The following is a 20,008-nucleotide window of genomic DNA, read 5'->3' as shown; positions in this document are numbered from 1 at the left end:
TTACATTTTTAATACAACAACCATTTTAACAAAACTCGGCATATTAACTATTAGAGTAATAAATTTTCTACAATTTTTTTAATTTTTTATTCTATAAAAAATATATGATGATGAATTGATTTAATTTAATTTTTATTTTATCATTAGTTTTTATCGATTTCAATGTTTCCATAATTAATTTAGATTTAAAAATAAATTATAATTTGCTGATTAAGTCATAACTCGATTGGCATGAGCATTGTTATCAATGTAGGAGGACGTGGGTTCGAGTATGCTGAAGCATTATATTCTCATATTTATAGGAAAAACAAATATGATCAGTACCTATAATGAAATAGGTTTTTTTACTTAAATAATATAAAAAAAATTTAAAACTTCGAAAATGGTTTACAAACTTAGTTATTTACGAAAATAGTATACCATGGGTGGTGGAATGTGGTGCATAGGCGACACCACCTCTATTTTCTGAAACCCATCACTTTCAACTAAAAAAAATTTAATGGTGCAGCCTTCTTGATAAGCGGCACCAAAGTATTTTTCCCCAACCTGAATACAACCAACCCCAACCTGAATACTACCGAGCAGAACCCTAGAAGGCTAGCTGACAAGCGGGACTGGTGAAGGGTACCCCATAGGGGTACCGGCCTAGTGTTTCTTTGTGCAATAAGACGTTGATTGGTGAAGGGTACCCCATATGCGGCACCGGCCTACTGCTTCTGCCCTCTTCTGCATATCGGTGCACGATGGAATGAGACCTTTTAAGGGTTTCGTGAAAAATAGTTTTTAGAGACCTTATAATGGTTCCTTAATGTGAGAAAAAAATAAAACAGAAGAAGAAGATTTAGAGAAGAGAACAAGAAGGAAAAAAGAAGAAAAAGAGAGTAGCAGAATAGAGAAAAGAAGAGAAGGAGAAGGGAAAAAGAGGAGAATAGAATAGAAGGAAAAGGGAAAAAAAGAGAAGAGAAGAGAAGGAAAGAAGAAAGGGAAAAATAATTGGGGTTTAGGGAGTTATGTTTAGGGTTTAGTTTGGGGTTTGAAAGAAAAGACTGGTAGGATTTGTTTAGGGGTTGGAAAAAAATAGATTAAGGGTTTTGTTTGGGGTTATAAGGGTTTAGGGTTTAAAAAATTTCATAAGAGGTGTTTTTTAATATTTATACATTATTTGTTAGTTTAGTGATTTTTTTATTTATAGGTTATAAATAGTAATTTTTTGTTATTTAACCATGTTATTTTATAAATGTTTTTGATTAATTTAGTTTCTGATTAATTTTTTTTATTTTTGTAAGGTATTATTTCGGTAAGAAAGGAAGGTTTTTGATAGGTATTATTTTGGTAAGGTATGTTTCTGTTTTATTTTTTGATTCATATGTTTTTTATGTTTTTTATTAGATTCAAATAACAAAATTAGTCCCATTATGTTTATTATGTTGAGATAAAATTTGTTGTTTTAACATAAATTTTTTGTTTTTTATGTAGGTAAAATGTAACACCCCCAACCCATATCTCTCGTCGGAACCGGGTTACGGAGCATTACCGGAGATTACAGATCAAACAGACAGAAATCTCAAACATTTTATATCATTGAAACAAGTCATCAAAGCATCATTTTAATCCAAATTATAAACTCTCCAAAATTAATCTTATAACTTCATTTACAATCAAACCACAAAATAACTATTATGTAGACACTCTAGGTACATGCTGACACAAAGAAATAAACATCACCATATTTAAGTTCGGGATCGTTGTTGGATTCTGAATCAGCGATCAAACTTAAGTACTTAACCGGTGCACGGAAAACAAAACCGTACGCTGAGTAAAAACTCAGTGGTATTTCTATAATCCGAATTTTAAAAGAAAAGAAAAGAAAACATGTATAATAAAATGTTAAGCACAATTGAACATTTAATATCACACAATACTCAATTTTCATCACTTTCTATAGCAATGGCACTATCCACGTATCATTTAAACAATGGCACTATCCATTCCACATTCAATTGATGAATATATAACTCGTGTATTTCATGTATTTGCAACATATTTCACATTCTATTTTCAATTTACTATCTCATATTCTTAGCCCAAAGTAGATTTTATAGAACACACTGGATATACGGAACAAATACAGTGGTGCATTATTATGCACTAATGAACAGAGAGCACTAAAGTGCTATACAAAGAACACAGATGTGCTAAACGGAGAGCACTAACATGCTAGTAATCAGGGAGCACTAACGTGCTAATAATCAAAGAGCACTGAAGTGCTAAAAATCAGAGAGCGCGCTAAAGTTCCTTAATGGCATGCCACTAATATCCCAGTAGTTCTAAATTCCGTCTACTTGGGCATTAAAACTGAATTTTATACATATAAAAAATAATCCAATTATCATATTTGCACAATTTCACATTTACACATATATATTCATAATATATATATTCCAATTCAATTCAACCAATATAATTTCATTACATACAAAGACAATCCATTTCAATTGTAAAACACAATAATTCTCACCTCAATCACTTACCATAACATTTAATTAAAATACAACAATTAATAATTAGATTCGGATTATAGAAATACAAACTAGGAATTTCAAGCTATTCCTCGTCGACTATATTTTTTCCCTTTTTAGTCGAGAATTCCGATACGATGCTAGCTACGGAATTAAAACAATTAAAAATCATCAATACAAGACCATTCAATCTCACATTAAATATTTTAATTTTTACTCAATATTTGCCTAAATTCCAATTTAATCCCTGAATTGAGACTAACTTTTATTCTCAAAATTAATTTCATATTTTCATTCCATTCCCACTTTAAACTAATTTAACTCTCTAATTTCACCATAAATCCCTAATTTTGAAATTCTCTCAATTTAGTCCCTACTATTCAAAACTTATAATTTATTTTACAAATAAACCTTTTACTAACTCCTAACTTGAAATTCAATCAATTTAACCCCTAATTCATCAATTAATTCAACATGAACAACATCTAAAATTTTACTAACTTTCAAAATTTCAACTTAAATCTAGTATTTTTTTCTAGGATTCCAAAAACATCAAAATTATAAGAAAAATGGCTAATTTGACTTACCAAATGAGCTTGAAACTTCAAAACCCCAATTTTCCTTTTTTTTTCCTTTCTCCTTTCTCCTTTCTCCTTCTCTGTTTCGTTTCTTTTCTTCTTTTCTATTTGTTTGTTTTTATTAATTAATGTAATATAATAATAATATAATAATACTTTAATCTAAAATATCTTATACTTAAATAGCAAGTAAATTATACATATTATTACAAATGTATGTATATATTTTATTACACATTTATTTTATTATTACCATACAAGTGTCACATTTTTGGTTTATTTACTAATTTAGTCCCTTGATTTTTTCTATTTCATATTTAAACTTTCACAATAAATTTAATTTAGTCCTTTCATCTAATTAACCTTAATTAAGTCAAACTCACCTAATCAAAACCTAATTAACTACACAACTAGCTTCGTAAATATTTATTAAAAATATTTACGAATCTGATTTACCGGAACGAAGTCCAGGGAATGCATTTAAAAAAAATCACATTTGACTCGTAAATATTAAATAATAATATTTACGAACTTACTCGTCGGATTTAGTGGCCTTGAACCACTATTTCCGATAGCACTGAAAATCGGCTGTTACATAAAAGATGTGACCATTGAGTTGGAATTTATGAGATATTTTTTTTTGTTCTTTATTAACTTAAGTAGTATAAAAACGTTTATTATATATTGAAATAGTATGGCAAAACATGTGAGGTGCACCAAACTCTTTAGTATTTTTTTAATTATATTATTAGTGTACTATATTTATTGTATAATATTAATGTGTTTTGATCATTATTTAAAATGTGATAATTATTTTTTGTTAGGGTGTCCCATTTTTGTATTTTAATATTTCTTCTCCTATTATTGGAATAAAAAGGCCTAAAGAGAAATTAATTACCTACCAAAATATGTTTTTTGCAACAAACCAATTAAACTCAATTTTTATTTTAGGTTGCAGATATCAAAATGGGTTCTTTGATTAAAGATGATAATCACATATAAAAAAACGGTTAATATGATGGTAATAAAATTGTTATTTCTTGCCTTATAAAAAGTTCCACGTTATTTACAGATTTAAACTAGGTTTTATTAACTATTTCTGTAATTTAATAGTGTTAGGGCCCATACCGCACATTGAAGGGTTGTGTGAATGGTTTAGGATATCCGCCGGGTGAACGACTAATGCCATACTTGGAGTTAGGCTGATTCAGATTAGCAGCATTGATCCGGACGTTTGATTTGCGATACGACCTAATATCCGCTTTGGTCGAGCGATGGCGCCCGGAGACCCACACTTTTCATTTGTCGTGTGGGGAGTGCACCATCACTCTGGAGGATATTGCACTGCAACTCGGGCTCCTAACTGACAGGAGTGCGGTAATGGGTGTAAGTGCAATATCTGAGTCGACCGCCATTTGTTATAACCTACTAGGAGTCTCGTCCAATGGTGCTAAGTTGAAATTTTTGAGTTTGAGGTTTTCATGGATGAAGGCCAATTTCGAGCATTTACTGATTAATGCCGCTGAGCGGGTGGTGATGTGCGCCGCTTGTAACAGCCCAATTTTCAGTAGTGTCAGAACAGTGATTTGAGATCACTAAATTCGTTGAAAAAGTTAGAAAAATTTATTAATTAATAATTATAAGTTAAGCGTGATTTTAGAAATATTTTTGAATTAGTGAATTTTGTGATTTAAAAGAAATTATTAGGTAAATTGGGTCGAAAACGAGGTATCGAGACCTCGATATTATAAACTAAGCCATAAATATTTTTATAAATATTTACGGAGTGTCATTAGGGTAGTATTAAAGTTTCGTTACGAAATTTTAACGTTTCGATGGTTAATTGATTAAAAATGATTAAATTGCAATAGAGATAAAAGTTTAATTAAAGATTAAAGAAAAATTAGAAGGACCAAATAGGAATTATGACTTTTTTCTAAAGTTGAGACGGCATAACTAAAGAAATATCTGAGATATTTTAGTTAATATATATTATATTTATTTACTTAATAAATAAGTATTATATTAATTATATTATTATAATATTATAATATTATATATATATAACAAATAGAAAAGAAGGAAAGAAACAGAATTGAAAAACGCAACAGAGAAGGAGAAAGAAAAAAAAGAAAAGAAAGAAAGAAAAGGGAATTTGGGGTTTTGAAGTTCCAAGCTCAATTGGTAAGTCAATTTAGTTCCTATTCTTATAATTTTTGATTTTTTGGAGTTCTAGAACAAAATATGTCATGATTTATGTTGACATTTTGAAAGATAGTTGATTTTTAGACATGAGTTATGTTGAATTAATTGATGAATTAGGGGTTAAATTGATTGAATTTCAAGTTAGAAGTTAGTAAAGGGTTGATTTGTAAAATAAAACATAAGTTTTGAATTAATAGGGACTAAATTGGGAGAATTTTAAAATTAGGGATTTATGATAAAATTAGAGAGTTAAATTAGTTTAAAGTGGGAATGGAATGAAAATATGAAATTAGTTTTGAGAATAAAAGTTAGTGTCGGTTAAGGGACTAAATTGGAATTTAGGAAAATATTGAGTAAAAATTAAAATATTTAATGTGAGATTGAATGGTGTTGTATTGATGATTTTTAATTGTTTTAATTCCGTAGCAATCGTCGTACCGGAATTTTCGACTAAAAAGAGGAAAAATATAGTCGACAAGGAATAGCTCGGAATTCCTGGTTTGTATTTCTATAATCCGAATCTAATTATTAATTGTTGTATTTTGATTAAATGTTATGGTAAGTGATTGAAGTGAGAATTATTGTGTTTTACAATTGAAAAGGATTGTATTGATATATGATGAAATTATATTGGTTGAATTGAATTGGAATATATATATACTATGAATATATATATGTGTGTGTGGATGTGAAATTGTGCAAATATGATAATTGGATTATTTTTTTATATGTATAAAATTCAGCCTTAATGCCCAAGTAGATGAAATTTAGAATTACTGGGATATTAGTGGCATGTCATTAAGGAACTTTAGCGCGCTCTCTGATTATTAGCATGTTGGTGCTCTCTGATTATTAGCACGTTGGTGCTCTCTGATTAGCACATATGTGCTCTCTGTATAGCACTTTAGTGCTCTCTGTTCATTAGTGCATAATAATGCACCTCTGTATTTGTTTCGTATATCCGGTGTGTTCTATAAAATCTACTTTGGGCTAAGAATAAGAATATGAGATAGTAAACTGAAAACAGAATATGAAATATGTTGTAAATACATGGAATACACGAGTTATATACTCATAAATTGATTGTGGAATGGATAGTGCCATTGCTTAAATGATATGTGAATAAATTATGGAAATGTATTATATATAGCAAGTGATGAAAATCAAGTATTGTGTGATTTTAAATGTTCAATTGTGCTTAACATTTTATTATACATATTTTATTGTTTTATTTTTTAAATATTCGGATTATAGAAATACCACTGAGTTTTTACTCAGCGTACAGTTTTATTTTCCGTGCGTAGGTTAAGTACTTAAGTTTGATCGCTAATTCAGCATCCAACAACGATTCCGAACTCAAATATGGTGATGTTTATTTCTTTGTGTCGGCATGTACCTAGAGTGTCTAAATATTAGTTATTTTGTGGTTTGATTGTAAATAAAGTTATAAGATCTATTTTTGAGAGTTTATAATTTGAATTAAAACGATGCTTGATGACTTATTTTGATGATATAAAATGTTTGAGATTTCTGTTTGTTTGATCTGTAATCTCCGATAATGCTCCGTAACCCGGTTCCGCGCTAGGGATACGGGTTGGGGGTGTTACACCGCTCGAGTGTACATTATGCACATTATAAGGGTGTACTCATGCTGGATGCAAACAATAACAAAGTACATTTGATATACTTGCCCTTGTTAATTGATTTCCATAATGTTCGTTCGTATAGTTGGGGTTTCGCAATCTTAGCTATGTTGTATCGTAAGCTTTTTCAAACGACAAATCCTTCTGTCGTGGACATAAGTAGATGCCTCATATTGCGGCAGTCTTAGGCACATTAAAAACTTGGTAATATAAATGCAAAAATACAAACTTTGTAATTTGGTTGACTTGTTTCAACCCCATTCTTGGCATCAAGGTAGCCAGCCTGTAGAACGTAGCCGAGAACGTAGATGAAATCGAAAGATGTCATGTGTTCCTCAACATAGAGTTAACCGCCTCTATTAGGTTGGTGGTCATATGACCATATCGAAACTCGTCATTCAAAATTTGAGTCCATTTCCATGACTCCATGGTACCCAACCACTGTTAGAAATGAGTGTTTATTTTACATTACATGTCACTCTCAAGTCTGGTCATCCTTTGTCGAAAAAGATGTGGCTCTAGCTCGTATGCTGTGTATGTATTAAGAAAATACAAGTTATAATCTCGAATTAACTTGTTCTAGTATTGATAATATTAAAGCATAAATTGAAACTAAATTTTAGCCAATTTCATAACTTGTCTCCACCAATCTGCATTCTTGTACTCTCGGTGAAAGTTAGTTGCAATGTATCAGATACAATAAATGGATCTCCATGGTACACCAGAATGCCTAATGGTGACAATTATTCCCTTCCCTTTATCAGAAATGATGCAAATATTATCGTCACTAATAACATACTTTCATAGGTTCATAATGAAGAATTCTCATGATTCTATGTTCTCCTTGTCCATAATGGCAGATGCTATCGGAAGCACGTTCTTGTTCCAGTCTTGAGCAACCGTAATAAGTAGGATTTGGTTATATTTCCCGTATAGCTAGGTCTCATCTACCTGTACAAGTGGCTTGCAGTAGGGAAATGCCTGCATGCATGGATCAAATGTCCAGAACATCCGGTGGAAAATTCTTTTGTTCCAATTGTAGTTGGTCATCCGGGTCGTAATAAGGTCATGTCTCCAACTTAATGACATTCTTTGGCACGTACTCTCGTATAGCGACTACCCACCCCTGTAGCTCATTGTACAATGCATCTCAATCTCTGTACAACTGCTCAATTGTCATCTGTTCAGTTATCCATGCTTTTCGTTACGATACTTGATACTGGAATCGTGCTTACATTTTAACAATCAGTATCGAAACTTTAATGGTCGGTATTTCCTTCACTATTGACATGATACATGTGTAGATAGTTTTGGAATCAAGTTTCTGATGATCTTTTTTCATACGTTTTGAAGTGTATGTGTGAGCCCCAACAAATTTTCGTATCACCTATGTCTATAACTTCTGGATAAATGCGACTCGTACCCGCTAATTGCAGCCTTCCGTCGACCTCCAACAATTCCCAATATACAATGTCAGTTTAGACACAGTAACTTTATAGTCCATCGGCACATTCATGCTAATCGCTTAATGGCAAATACGCACTCTTCCTTGGTTTCAAATTTTTGTCCCACAAATAACTCCTTAGGTTCGGAATCTACGGCCAACCAATGAGCATGTAGTATATCAGGGTACTCTAGAAACTCGGCTGCATGCGTCGTACTAGAATTTCTATTAGTGACATGTGTGCCCTAGGATCATTGCGTATCACAATGCGTCGAACCAGGTTCTCGACTGAAGAAGCTTTAACATTTCCATCGTCATTCGTGTCTTCATCGTCGATATCATTCGGGACCTTGTCCACATAGGGATCATTATCACCATCGACCTCGTGATCAGAATGATCACTACTATCATATCCACCATCAGCATTTGCATCAGTCTTAGGTGCAGCATTAAGATGGATGTCGAACCCGCGTACAATCGATTGACTATCAACGTATGATATTGGAACCACCATACACGGATCTTGAACTCCATGTTCTTCACATAATTGAGTGGAAGCTTCAGCTGGCTCCACATCAGCTAACTCAGCAAATAATTAAATCAGTGCATTTTGGTGGCTCTAATTCCCACGATAAAGAGCGACCATTGTCTTTACGTCTTCATCGTCTCCAAGTTCCATCTTGATGAATTTGATGGGATTTATTGAAACTGGAAACTTATAGAAAAGTTTTGAGATCCTTCTCCCGCAACATCTAACAATTTTTTGCACTAATCCTTTCCTTCATATCATTAACCGAGACATTTCTATTAAATCTCATTACTATTTGTTGGCGACATTCAAATATACATCCAACTGTTGTTGTCAAAATTACTACATCAAATTAAACACATATAAAAATTGATTATCCATCTTCAATACTATACCTGTTAAAAAAGAAATAAAAATTCCCACTACAATTTCAAGCAAAATAATTACTGTAATGTAAAAAATAAATTTCATATCTATTAACCTTGTGAATTCTTCTTTGTCTATTTACTCTTCTTCTACATAATTTTTTTTCGGTTATTTGAATTCTCAAATTTTTTTCCTAAACACTGTTTAAATAATGGTTAAGAACTGGTGTCGCCTATAACATTGGCACCAGTACTTTGGTGCCACCTTTCCCATGGGCACCACTCCTTGGTGCCGCCTTTCCCATGGACACCACTACCCAAACTTGTCCCAAACCCGTATTTAACCAATGTATTGGAACTGTATGGGAAAAAATACTTTGGTGACACCTATCAAGAAGGCTGCACCATAAAAAATTTATTTATTTTGTTTTGTTCTTTTAGTTGAAAGTGATGGGTGTCAGAAAATAGGGGTGGTGCTGCCTATGCACCACTCTCCACCACCCCTGGTATACCATTTTCGTAAATAACTAAGTTGGTATACCATTTTCGATTTTATTATTATTTTATTTTATTTAAGTAAAAAAGCCCAACCTGCCAAAAAATATTTAATAAAATTAAAAAAAAAACACATGCGGAGGCACAGAAATAGGAACAAAGTTCGTCTTGTGCACCCTAACTTAGTGAATTTAATGAATAATTAATTATGTATATAATTTGTTAAGAAATGTTAATTTAATATATTAAGAAATTGGGAATAAAGGAATAAAAATAAAGAAATGTAAAATAGAATGAGAGAATAACTGTATGTTCATTTTCTTTTCTAAAAGACATAGTGCAACATTTAGCGGTAAGGTTTTTATCATAAAATTTAAAGTTTTATTTACAATTTAACTTTTAAACTATATTATTTTTTTCATATTGCCCCTAAAATTAACGGTATTAAAAAAACCCTCAACCAAACAAAATGCATGTGGCTGTTAACTTATGACATGTACATTGATCAAAGTTGACTTTTTGTTGACCAACCTTGACCCATAAAAAATATTAAATTATTAAAAATATATTTTAAAAAAATTAAAAATGTAAAAGTAAAAATTATGAAAATTATAAAATTAAATAAAAAAATTTCTTGCTTTGAGATTAAATGAACAACAATTCAATCTTCGGTTCCGGGGTAATATTATCTAAGGGTTAATAAAGCAATGAAGACAATTACGCAATTCATTTTGTGGGTCTCAAAACAGTTTTAGGAGAAGATTCTTTAGCACTAAAGCTCGATGAAGATGATGAAGATTTCACATACTCCTACAAAGCTTTTTAACTTGTGTACTGTAAACCAACAATTTAAGAACCCAAATGATGTTGAAGTAGACGATGATTTCACTTTGTTCTTCCCTGCTTTTACCATTAGCTCAAATTAAAAAAAAAAAACCCTTACAAACTAAAAAAATCAAAACTTTTTGCTTTCACAAACGATAAAATTGAAGATTTTCTAAATTCGCTATGGGGTTTAATGGATTCTTTTTAGTTTTATTTTTTATTCTGTTTTGCCTTCAAAAAGAAAAAATAAATCTTTCTAAAAATTAAAAAAAATCTAAGCCTGCCATCACTGTACAATCAGTATTTGATGATCTTTGACTAAACAGGAAATGTGTTAACAACCATAAAAGGAAATGGTGGGGGTCCACGTAAATCTTGGTTCGGGGCGTTGCGGCGAATCCCATACAATACAGATTGCATTACTTCCCACATGGCGGATTACAATTGGACCAACAACGATAACTCAAGCTTTAATAGATTCCCACTACCATATCGCTTCCTTCCTATAACCTTTTTTCATTTTCAAAAGAACAAACCCTTACTACAAAGGTCGGATTATCAAATAAGCCCTTTCTATTTATGAACCTCCATTAATGAAAAACACACCGTCAATGTCTGCAAATTATCATCTCTTTCCTTAAACACATCGTCTTTGTTAAGCTCTTCTTCATCTTCTCCAAAAACAAGGGTACTTAATTTAATTTCTCACTTTTTACAGTTTTGTTTTTACTTTTATGGCTACTAGTGTGTACATATGGGACATATATATGTACTTATATATATTCTGTTATCTCTTCTCTTTCTTCCACTGTATTTTTAGTAAAAAACCCAAAAGTTAAAAAAGATACATTTGGCATGCTTTGCAAGACATTGGAAGTTTTTTAAATGTTTATCATGTTAAATTTAAGCATATGCTTCAAAATGTAAGAGCCATGTTCTTTTGTTTTTAAAGTGAATCATGAAAGTTCACCAAGTGTATGACGTTTTTGTGAAAAAAAGCATAAGATGACAGCTTGAACTTTGTGTTCTGTCAATGTTGTAGAAGTTGAAAACTATGATAAAGAAAATGCCGTGTTGGGTTTGTTTTAGAGAAACTAAAAGGTTTGGGGGTTTCTCCAAATGTCGAAAAGATAGGAGTTTTTATTGTATATATATGATGAAATCGTGACGCTTTCATTAGTTTAATGCAAGCTTCATAATCTCTTGAATTTTCATTTTCTCGACTTTGGCAGTTTTGCATTGATTAGTCATGTTATTTTGATTTGAAATGTATTTGATATTTACATGACTATACTTTTATATCAATATTCGATTACATGTCTAAAACAAGCATTTAAGTTTGAAAATGACTCCTCATCTTTTTCCTTATTCTGAAAGCTATCTTATTGTAATGGTTAGTTAAACCCAAAAACTATGTTGATTAGACTCGAGTGCAACTCTTGGGTCCAACATGGGTCCAATATGAGTATGCTCATTTTCTAAGTTTCTTTCAATTAATGATGACTTGCAGGTCACCATGGCTATGATTCCAGTACGTTTCAAATTGCCTTATAAAGATCAAAATTGTGACTGCAAATGCAATGGTTGGCAATCGCGTCAAGCTGAGATTGGGAATAAAAATGGAGGTTTTAATGGACATCAATGGCGTCTTTGGACATTCACTAGTGTTCATCCAAGACCCTTCTCCATGAAAGCATTGCCCAAAGAAAATTCACACCTGATCTCTTTGGATTCTTATTTTCGAAAGCTTCAAGAAGATTCAAATAAGGGTTCTTCCATGGTGTTGGTTGATAGAAGTGGAGAAAGTAGCATAAAGAAGGGGCTGCTGGAATCTCTGGAAGCTTATCTTGGTAAACTTGATGAAGGTAATGTAATATGCCAAATACTTTTATTCTTACTGTCCCTATTTCATCTTATGCGCACACACGATCATGACATGGCAAAATACATGTTGGATATGTGAGGACTCGTCCGGATATGGCTAGACACTTCGTTTTGCTGGCTTTTTGTTGTTTTCTTACTGATCCAATCGGTTTTTAGTCAGTTGAAAACCAGAGCGATTTACAAGCCACCGTTTTTTGGTTTCTGGTGTCCAGTCTAACACCGAGTTTCTTTGATTGTTTGTTCAGATTCAAATTCTAAAATCCAAGAGAAAACCCCGGAAGACAACCAAACCGTACTTCCATTTTCTGTCGGCGAAGATGCGATCGATGAAAAAGCAAAATTCAGAAGCGATATCGGCTTCAGGCTAAGGGATGTTAACAGTGTCTCAAAGAAGTCTGAAGCCTTGCAATACTCTGATGAAGCCTCTCATCTCTACTTAGTGTACTACCCCTTTAATTTTGTATTTATTGCATTTTGACATGATACGAAAACACAACACCGAATGACATGTCTAATCGTATATGAGTTTTATGTGATTGCGTTTCCCTGTCATAATCGTGTCAACACATTCATGGCACCACAAATCTCGTGTCATAAAGGTGTAAAACACACATAACACACTTAAGGCATGATTAGTTAGTGCAAATGAATCCCTTTCGGGTTTTGTTTCATTACTTCTTTTGATATATATAGTTGTTAGTTTGTCAGGTCATAACTGCAGGTAGAATTCATGGTCTAATATAATCCTTTTATTCTAAATGCAGAAGCATAGTGGCATCCATAAACATTGCTGTTTTTATATTTGAGATAGCCACTCCAGTTAAAATCTCAGAGTTGCAGCTATTTTCCATCCCTTCATTATATGGAGCCAAAATAAATGATCTCATTCTGGTTGGAGAATGGTGGAGGCTTGTCACACCAATGTTTCTGGTACAGGATTAAAACAATTGGGTTCGTCTTCGTGTTCTTTTTTTCGTTCTTTTTTTATTTTGCATGGTTTCATATATTATTTGAAAGAAACTCAAACAAAATCGTACATGCTTGAATTTGGTTACTAACATAATGTTGCACTTATAGAGCTGGCTTACAGCACAGCTTGACAAAGGTTTCAGGAGGCATAGATCCACGTAACTCGAACTTGAGTACAAGTGTCAGATAGATGTATGTATTCAACATAGGTTTGATCAGGTTTTTCTAAGCTTTTCTGCAAAGGATCTTTGGAGATCATATCTACATATTCATGTGCCGAACACTAGTATCAAATACCAACACTTCAAATAGAAAAATAGGCGTAGATGGGCGTAACTTACGGACAAAGTAGCTTAGCTTAGCTTGTAGGAGCACAACTTGCAAGAAAAGCACAATATGGTAATTAGGATTAAGTAGCCTGTGTGTGTAGGTTTGGGGGGGAGGTGCTTAGATCTTCCTCTTCATTGTCTCTCCACTTATTTGCAATGTTTCTCTCTTTTTTTCTCTTCTTTTTTAATTTCCGTTTTAATTACCATAACATTAACAACATATGAATTGATTAATGGTTGAATTGGTGATGCAGCATTCCGGAATTCTTCATGTATCTCTTGGCTGTTGGGCGCTTCTTTCTTTCGGGCCTCAAGTTTGCAGATATTACGGATCCTTTACGTTTTTCTTAATATATTTGCTCGGCGGCTTCGCCGGAAACTTGATAAGCTTTCTTCATACGCCCCAACCAACAGTTGGTGGCCTCACTTTTTCTAGATCTAGCAATATCAGACATGACAACATGAATATGTGTTCAGTCACTTCGGTTCAAAATTTGATTATATTGACTTTTTAACTTTTAAAATTGATAAACAATCTTAAGTCAGTTTAAGTGGTTTAATTGGTCTTATTTATTTGAAAATTAAATTATTTATATTAATATTAATATTAACATAATATAATATAATATTATTTTTTATACTACTTATAAAGTCATTGATTTAATAGATACCATGAGTTAACAAACATCAAATCAATTAAAAAAATATTAAATTTTTTATTATATGAGTATTTATATATTTAAATTAAATAGCTTAAATTACAATTTTAAAAGAAATCCTAAAATGAATGAATGCGGATTCAATCCTTGAGATTGATTTTATACATTTTTTATACAAATTTTACAACATAATCTAGCAATATAAATGATTTTCAAATTAGTATATAAATATATATTTTATATTGTATAAATTATATTTTAAAATAAAATACTTAGTTATTTCAATATATTTGGTCATCAACTCTAAAATCGAATAAACTAAACCAATAAACTGATTTAAAAACCAAGTATTAATTTAACTAAATATGATCGGTTAAATCGATTTAAACTGATCAATGCCCTCCCTAATGAATATACAAATTTCACAGGTGTGAATATTGAGCATATGTATGTGTCCTAAACAAGTATGATCAGATTTTTTTTTATGTATCTTTAAGAATCTTTAAAAGTCATATTTTTATACATAATTGTCGAACATAGATATCTAAAAAAACAGAAGTCGACACATATATATAGAAATTGTATAAATGTAACGTTTAGTGTGAAACTAAATGCAGGGACCAGTATTTGCGGTGATTAGTGCATGGCTGATTTATCAAATACAAAATAAAGGTGTAATTGCAAAGGATGCTTCGGAGAGAATGTTCCAAAAGGCAATACTAGTGACAGCTCTTAGCTGCATATTAAGCAATTTCGGTCCCATTGATGACTGGTGAGATATATGCTCACTTTTATATTGTTTTTGACATAATCACCCCCGGTTACCTAGAACAGAATTTCCCAAAATTCATCCATTGGGAAATTATAAATGCAGGACACATTTGGGAGCAGCGTTTAGTGGTATAGCATATGGTTTTGTCATATGCCCTACGCTACAAGTGGATGATACATCTTCAAGAACTGGTCGAGAAGAACAAATCAGACTTGTTGGACGATTTGCCGATCCTTGCAAATCACTCCTTGTCTTCGCTATTTTCATTCTTGCTTTCGCCTCTCTACTTTTCTTTGTAGAACCTCCCATCAACACCACTATATACGGATTTTAGCTTAGTTGGATCAGGTGACATTCGGCGACTGTATCTGCAATTCTTCTTCTTTCTCCAGCCTCTTTTGTACCAAAAGAAAAGAAAAATCTATAGTTACTTTGCTCACAATAATTATGTACAGTGGTAGCATCTATAAGAGAAATAATAAAGATCTTGCATGTATTGGAATAAAGTGTTGTTTTAGTATTTATATTTGATGCATATCAGGATATCAAGATACGAGTACAGGAAATTTTAGAGTTTACCGAGTATAAATAGATTAATTAGCCTATATATTGCAGATTTATTCTTTGTATTTTAATTTGATTAATTTTAGTTTTTATATTTTTTAAATTTGTTAATTTTAATCTTTGTATTTTTGGTCAAAGGGTCAAAAAAAAGCTCTAAGTGTAAAAAAAAAAATCAATTGAGTCCTCATAAAAAAAATTGCACCAATTGGCCCCTTTTGTATCGTTAATTGATTGATTTAACTGTTAACCACATTGACGTGATTGATGAAAGCCACTAGAAGCCACCATATGGTAGGATGAATTTGAGCCATCATAATTTTGCAATGTGAAAATATGAGTTAAAAAAAATATTCCAACAACTTAAGAGCACGTTTGGTTCGCTGTATTGGATTAGAGGTGTATTGGATTGGATTAGAGGTGTAATGGAATAGAGGTGTAATAGCAAATCAACTGTTTGGTTGAATGTAATGGAATAGAGGCGTAATAGTAAAACTGTGTTTGGTTGAATGTAATAGAGGTGTAATAGCATAATGGAGAAAACTAAAATGACCAGAATACCCTTAGCATAAATTTGTTTTGGTAAATGATTATTGTTATTGTTATTTAAATTTTAATAAGATTATTTATTATCAAAAATAAATAATTTAATCATATTTAAACATAATTATTATTTAATATATTTTAATTAAAATATATAATTTAATAAAATTCTTAATAATTAGCAGAAATTTGTTTTGGTAAATTATTTTATTTAAATTTTAATAAGATTAATATCAATAATAAATAATTTAATCATATTTAAACATAATTATTATTAAATATATTTTAATTAAAATATATAATTTAATAAAATTCTTAATAATTAATATTCTTATATGAATTTACTCAAACCATAATATATGATACTGTAAAATATAAAATAACATAATTATTATTAAATATAATATAATTAAAATATATAATTTAATAAAATTCTTAATAATTAATATTCTTATATGAATTTACTCAAATCATAATATATGATTATAACTAATATGATTTAATTAAATATATGATTTAATAAAATTTAAAATTATTATAACTAATATGATTATAGTTTATGAATTTGTATAATTTAAAATAATAATTATTACATATAATTTAATAATAATATATAATTTCATAAAATTTTGATAATAAAAATTTGCAAAAGTTGATGACAAAGGGGAAAGAGCAGGAGCTTAAGACGATAACATTACAACGTGCATGCATAAGCACACATAGCGTACATACCAACTTCAAATTAATACTATAACACGTTACAACTTGAATCTCATAAATCTGAATAGCTGTCTGCAACATCACACTGTCTTTTGGTTTCGATCACCTGGGCAAACTCACCCTTCCAGAAGTTCACTAATAAAAAATCAGCACGTTGTTCAGAAGAAAGTAAATTCTATTGTAAGCCAATCAATCTGACGTAGCAAGGGCTGATTGCAACACATCTTCCAGGTATTTTTCAGCAGCAGCATACTGCATTTTCTTGTCCTCAATTGCTAAGGCAGCTAAAGCTTTATCCTGCACGAACAAAAATAAAATAACGGTAATACTGCGCACTTCTTTAGAGCACATTCCCTCATTGCAAGGACAAGGATATGGAAACTAGGGCCCCAAGTCCAAAACATTCTAGACAAAGATGACGACCAAAATTGAACTTTGAACATAGACCATCTGAATTAACAATGTTACCTATATTATGACTTGTCAATAAGGATGCAAGTTTTACATAACAAGCAGTGCCAAGCAGGGTACCACCAAAATGTTAAGACACGTGGAAAAAGTGCGTCTACTTATGTGTTTGATGAGATTAAATGCACATCAAATATAAATTCTGTTCATTTATTTATATCAAAACCATAAACAATCTTGAGAGAGAAATATACAAAAATACTATGTGAAGCTTCACTACAAAGATCCATAGAAACCTCATATATTTACAATTACTATTTTACTCTTGTAGCTTTACATGAAGACATGATGGGCGATGAACAGACAAGAGGATCCATTACCAAAGAGTCTGATATAGGAAATAAAGACCAAGTATAATGGAGAAGAAATTTTGATATGTATATAGAAAACATTAACACCAAAGCACAATAGTGCTCCAATGCCAACCATGATAACATATTACCGGAGGTAGGTCCTGGTAGCTCCTCAAAGTATCTAAGATGGGTTTGGTCTTCTTCTCTAAGTCCTTCCTGTGTTCGGCCATTTCAACCAACACCCCATGATTAATTTCAGGTGTGTAGCCCACACGATTCAGTAATGCCTGTCAAACAAGATTAAGCATAAATGAAACGCAGAAAGAATTCATGCAAGCAACATATAGGTGATAATTAGATAGCCAAAATCTTGATAAATTAACAATGAGTGAGAAAACAAGAATAGCTACATCCTTGTAGCTTTATGTGCAGTACTTTATTATTTAAATTCCAATATATGCAAAAGTGCAATATTCACCAAGGAAAATGATTCTTCTACTAAAATGATCTAATGATAAATTGTCCAAGACTATGAACTAGTACCTCAGCTAATGATTTTTCAGCTTTAAAACAGAATTCGTACAATAATTCTATTCCAACTCTGCCTATATATGAAGTTCTAAGTCTCCTGTTCAATCCATTTTATTTATAATTTCGAATAGTAATAAAAAGTCATTTTATACATTGAATGTCCTGTCTATATGGTTGATAAACTTTAACCCTACCACTCAAATCAAACCATGCATATCCAGTTAAATTTCATCCACTTACGGCAAAGACAGCTTCTCTTTCCACCCATTTTTGTCCCTTTTAACTGATAAATAGCATGTTCATCTCAGAAGAACCAACAGCTTAAATTTCTGTAACTAGTTTTGCATCTTAATGCATCCCTGAAAATAAAAATACAAAGGATACCCTATAGTTGTTATACTGTTGCATGTACTGTCGCTCCTTTGACGCCATAACACCCAAGTTCGTCTTCCAATTTTCCATTTGAGCATCACATGGAGCCACATCATCTTCTAGTTGTGCTAATGTCCTATATGAAAATATCAATTTCTTCTCAATAACCATCAAATAGACTCAAACGAAGGGCTAAATTTAGGGTGGTAAACGTACAAATTCTTTACCTTTTCAAATAGGTTAACCTAGCTATTGCTTTTCGAGTATACTCAAGAAGAGTTTTGGACTCTTTGTGCACTTTAGCCCTCTTCTCATCTACCCCAGTCTTTCTCAAAGAAATATCACCCATTGCTACAAGAAAACTAGATCCATTTTGTTTTTCTTCCTCGTTAGGTTCCAAATATAATACATGGAAATCAACATGAATTACGGAAGTTTTCAAAATTGTAAATTGAAAGCAACCCACCTACTAAGTTCGGTGTCTCGAATATTCAACAAATTAGCAACGTTTGCCAGAACTTGCGCCGATGCAACCACATTTGACGGCAAACTCTCCTGCGCTAATCCTACGTTCTCCAATATCTCTCTAATTCGTGCAGCTATAAGAGATTTCATTTAGGAAGAACAAGATGAAATTGTTTGAATTTGAGAATTTCAATTCAATTTAGAAAGAAAAAAAAAACAAATTAGGACCTTGAGAACGGTATTCGGCGGCTTTCTGGCGAAAATCGTTGGCAACAATGTTGGCAGCTTGAGTCTTTGCCTGCGAGACGGTAGCCAGATTGTACAAATGAGCAATGCTTCGCGGAGTGTATTCGAAATCAGGGACTTCTTTCCCGGCGGCATAGAACTGAGCCAGAATAATTAACAAAAACGGTGGGAGATGGAAGGAGAAATTTTGAGGACAGAATAGGAGAGGGTCGGGTAGGGAGGGAGGGTAAAACAGAGAGCAGGGGACGGAAGGCGGACGTAATAGGTATTACAGGGATTTGGGAAGGGATTACAAAAGCAGCAAAAAAGGGGATTAGGTCGGGATTGGTTTACGCCCGTAATGCCTATTACAGCGAACCAAACGCCGGATTAGAGGCGTCATGTAATACGCGCGTATTCGGCCTGTATTGTATTAGGTAATACACTGAACCAAACATATCCTAAGTCTCAAGACTTATTAAGAGATCTCGATACCTTATTAAAAAGTAGTTGTTTTAGCTATTACAAAGCTAGATCTTATACATAGACATCCAAATAGTTTAGTAATGAAATTTATTTTAAATATTATTATTCAAAAGTTTCCAACATCAAAA

The 20,008-nt window shown here is 31.9% G+C and overlaps 3 protein-coding genes across 4 annotated transcripts; 2 read left to right on the top strand and 1 right to left on the bottom strand.

Moving 5' to 3' along the window:
- The first annotated feature begins 11,126 nt into the window (after positions 1 to 11,126).
- LOC107916728 (RHOMBOID-like protein 9, chloroplastic) lies at positions 11,127 to 13,647 on the top strand. The gene is made up of 5 exons (XM_041106359.1): positions 11,127 to 11,291; positions 12,114 to 12,468; positions 12,733 to 12,928; positions 13,252 to 13,417; positions 13,565 to 13,647. The coding sequence occupies exons 2-5, from the start codon at positions 12,120 to 12,122 to the stop codon at positions 13,616 to 13,618; spliced, it is 765 nt and encodes a 254-aa protein (XP_040962293.1). The 5' UTR covers positions 11,127 to 11,291; positions 12,114 to 12,119; the 3' UTR covers positions 13,619 to 13,647.
- Positions 13,648 to 14,347: 700 nt separating this feature from the next.
- On the top strand, positions 14,348 to 15,722 carry LOC107916729 (RHOMBOID-like protein 9, chloroplastic). Its single transcript, XM_016846091.2, has 2 exons — positions 14,348 to 15,216; positions 15,319 to 15,722. The coding sequence occupies exons 1-2, from the start codon at positions 15,056 to 15,058 to the stop codon at positions 15,548 to 15,550; spliced, it is 393 nt and encodes a 130-aa protein (XP_016701580.1). The 5' UTR covers positions 14,348 to 15,055; the 3' UTR covers positions 15,551 to 15,722.
- Positions 15,723 to 16,976: 1,254 nt separating this feature from the next.
- Positions 16,977 to 19,556, bottom strand: LOC121223803 (AUGMIN subunit 1). Of its 2 annotated transcripts, XM_041106357.1 has the most exons (6): positions 19,398 to 19,556; positions 19,171 to 19,303; positions 18,932 to 19,066; positions 18,717 to 18,840; positions 17,951 to 18,088; positions 16,977 to 17,337 (listed from the first exon to the last, which is right to left on the bottom strand). In XM_041106357.1, exons 3-6 carry the CDS (start codon positions 19,051 to 19,053, stop codon positions 17,230 to 17,232), a joined length of 492 nt encoding a protein of 163 aa, XP_040962291.1. In that variant the 5' UTR covers positions 19,054 to 19,066; positions 19,171 to 19,303; positions 19,398 to 19,556; the 3' UTR covers positions 16,977 to 17,229. The 2 variants fall into 2 exon arrangements, with proteins under 2 accessions (XP_040962291.1, XP_040962292.1); XM_041106358.1 differs by lacking the exons at positions 18,717 to 18,840; positions 18,932 to 19,066; positions 19,171 to 19,303 and having other exon boundaries at positions 19,398 to 19,555.
- Between the last annotated feature and the right edge of the window lie 452 nt (positions 19,557 to 20,008).

Source organism: Gossypium hirsutum, chromosome D11 (genome assembly GCF_007990345.1).
Source record: "Gossypium hirsutum isolate 1008001.06 chromosome D11, Gossypium_hirsutum_v2.1, whole genome shotgun sequence".
In the NCBI taxonomy this organism is placed as follows: domain Eukaryota; kingdom Viridiplantae; phylum Streptophyta; class Magnoliopsida; order Malvales; family Malvaceae; genus Gossypium; species Gossypium hirsutum.
Note: the sequence above shows the minus strand (reverse complement) of the source record. Positions and strands in the feature narration are given on the sequence as shown.

What these genes read in the sequence shown, in the direction of transcription:
- LOC107916728 (XM_041106359.1), top strand. Translation starts at nt 12,120, where the DNA reads ATGGCTATGATTCCAGTACGTTTCAAATTGCCTTATAAAGATCAAAAT. An exon ending in TCTTGGTAAACTTGATGAAG is followed by an intron (nt 12,469 to 12,732) that starts GTAATGTAATAT and finishes TTGTTTGTTCAG; the next exon opens with ATTCAAATTCTAAAATCCAA. An exon ending in TTGTCACACCAATGTTTCTG is followed by an intron (nt 13,418 to 13,564) that starts GTACAGGATTAA and finishes TTGCACTTATAG; the next exon opens with AGCTGGCTTACAGCACAGCT.
- LOC107916729 (XM_016846091.2), top strand. Translation starts at nt 15,056, where the DNA reads ATGCAGGGACCAGTATTTGCGGTGATTAGTGCATGGCTGATTTATCAA. An exon ending in TTCGGTCCCATTGATGACTG is followed by an intron (nt 15,217 to 15,318) that starts GTGAGATATATG and finishes TTATAAATGCAG; the next exon opens with GACACATTTGGGAGCAGCGT.
- LOC121223803 (XM_041106357.1), bottom strand. Translation starts at nt 19,053, where the DNA reads ATGGGTGATATTTCTTTGAGAAAGACTGGGGTAGATGAGAAGAGGGCT. An exon ending in AACAGTATAACAACTATAGG is followed by an intron (nt 18,089 to 18,716) that starts GTATCCTTTGTA and finishes CTTGTTTGACAG; the next exon opens with GCATTACTGAATCGTGTGGG. An exon ending in GCTACCAGGACCTACCTCCG is followed by an intron (nt 17,338 to 17,950) that starts GTAATATGTTAT and finishes TTGTTCGTGCAG; the next exon opens with GATAAAGCTTTAGCTGCCTT.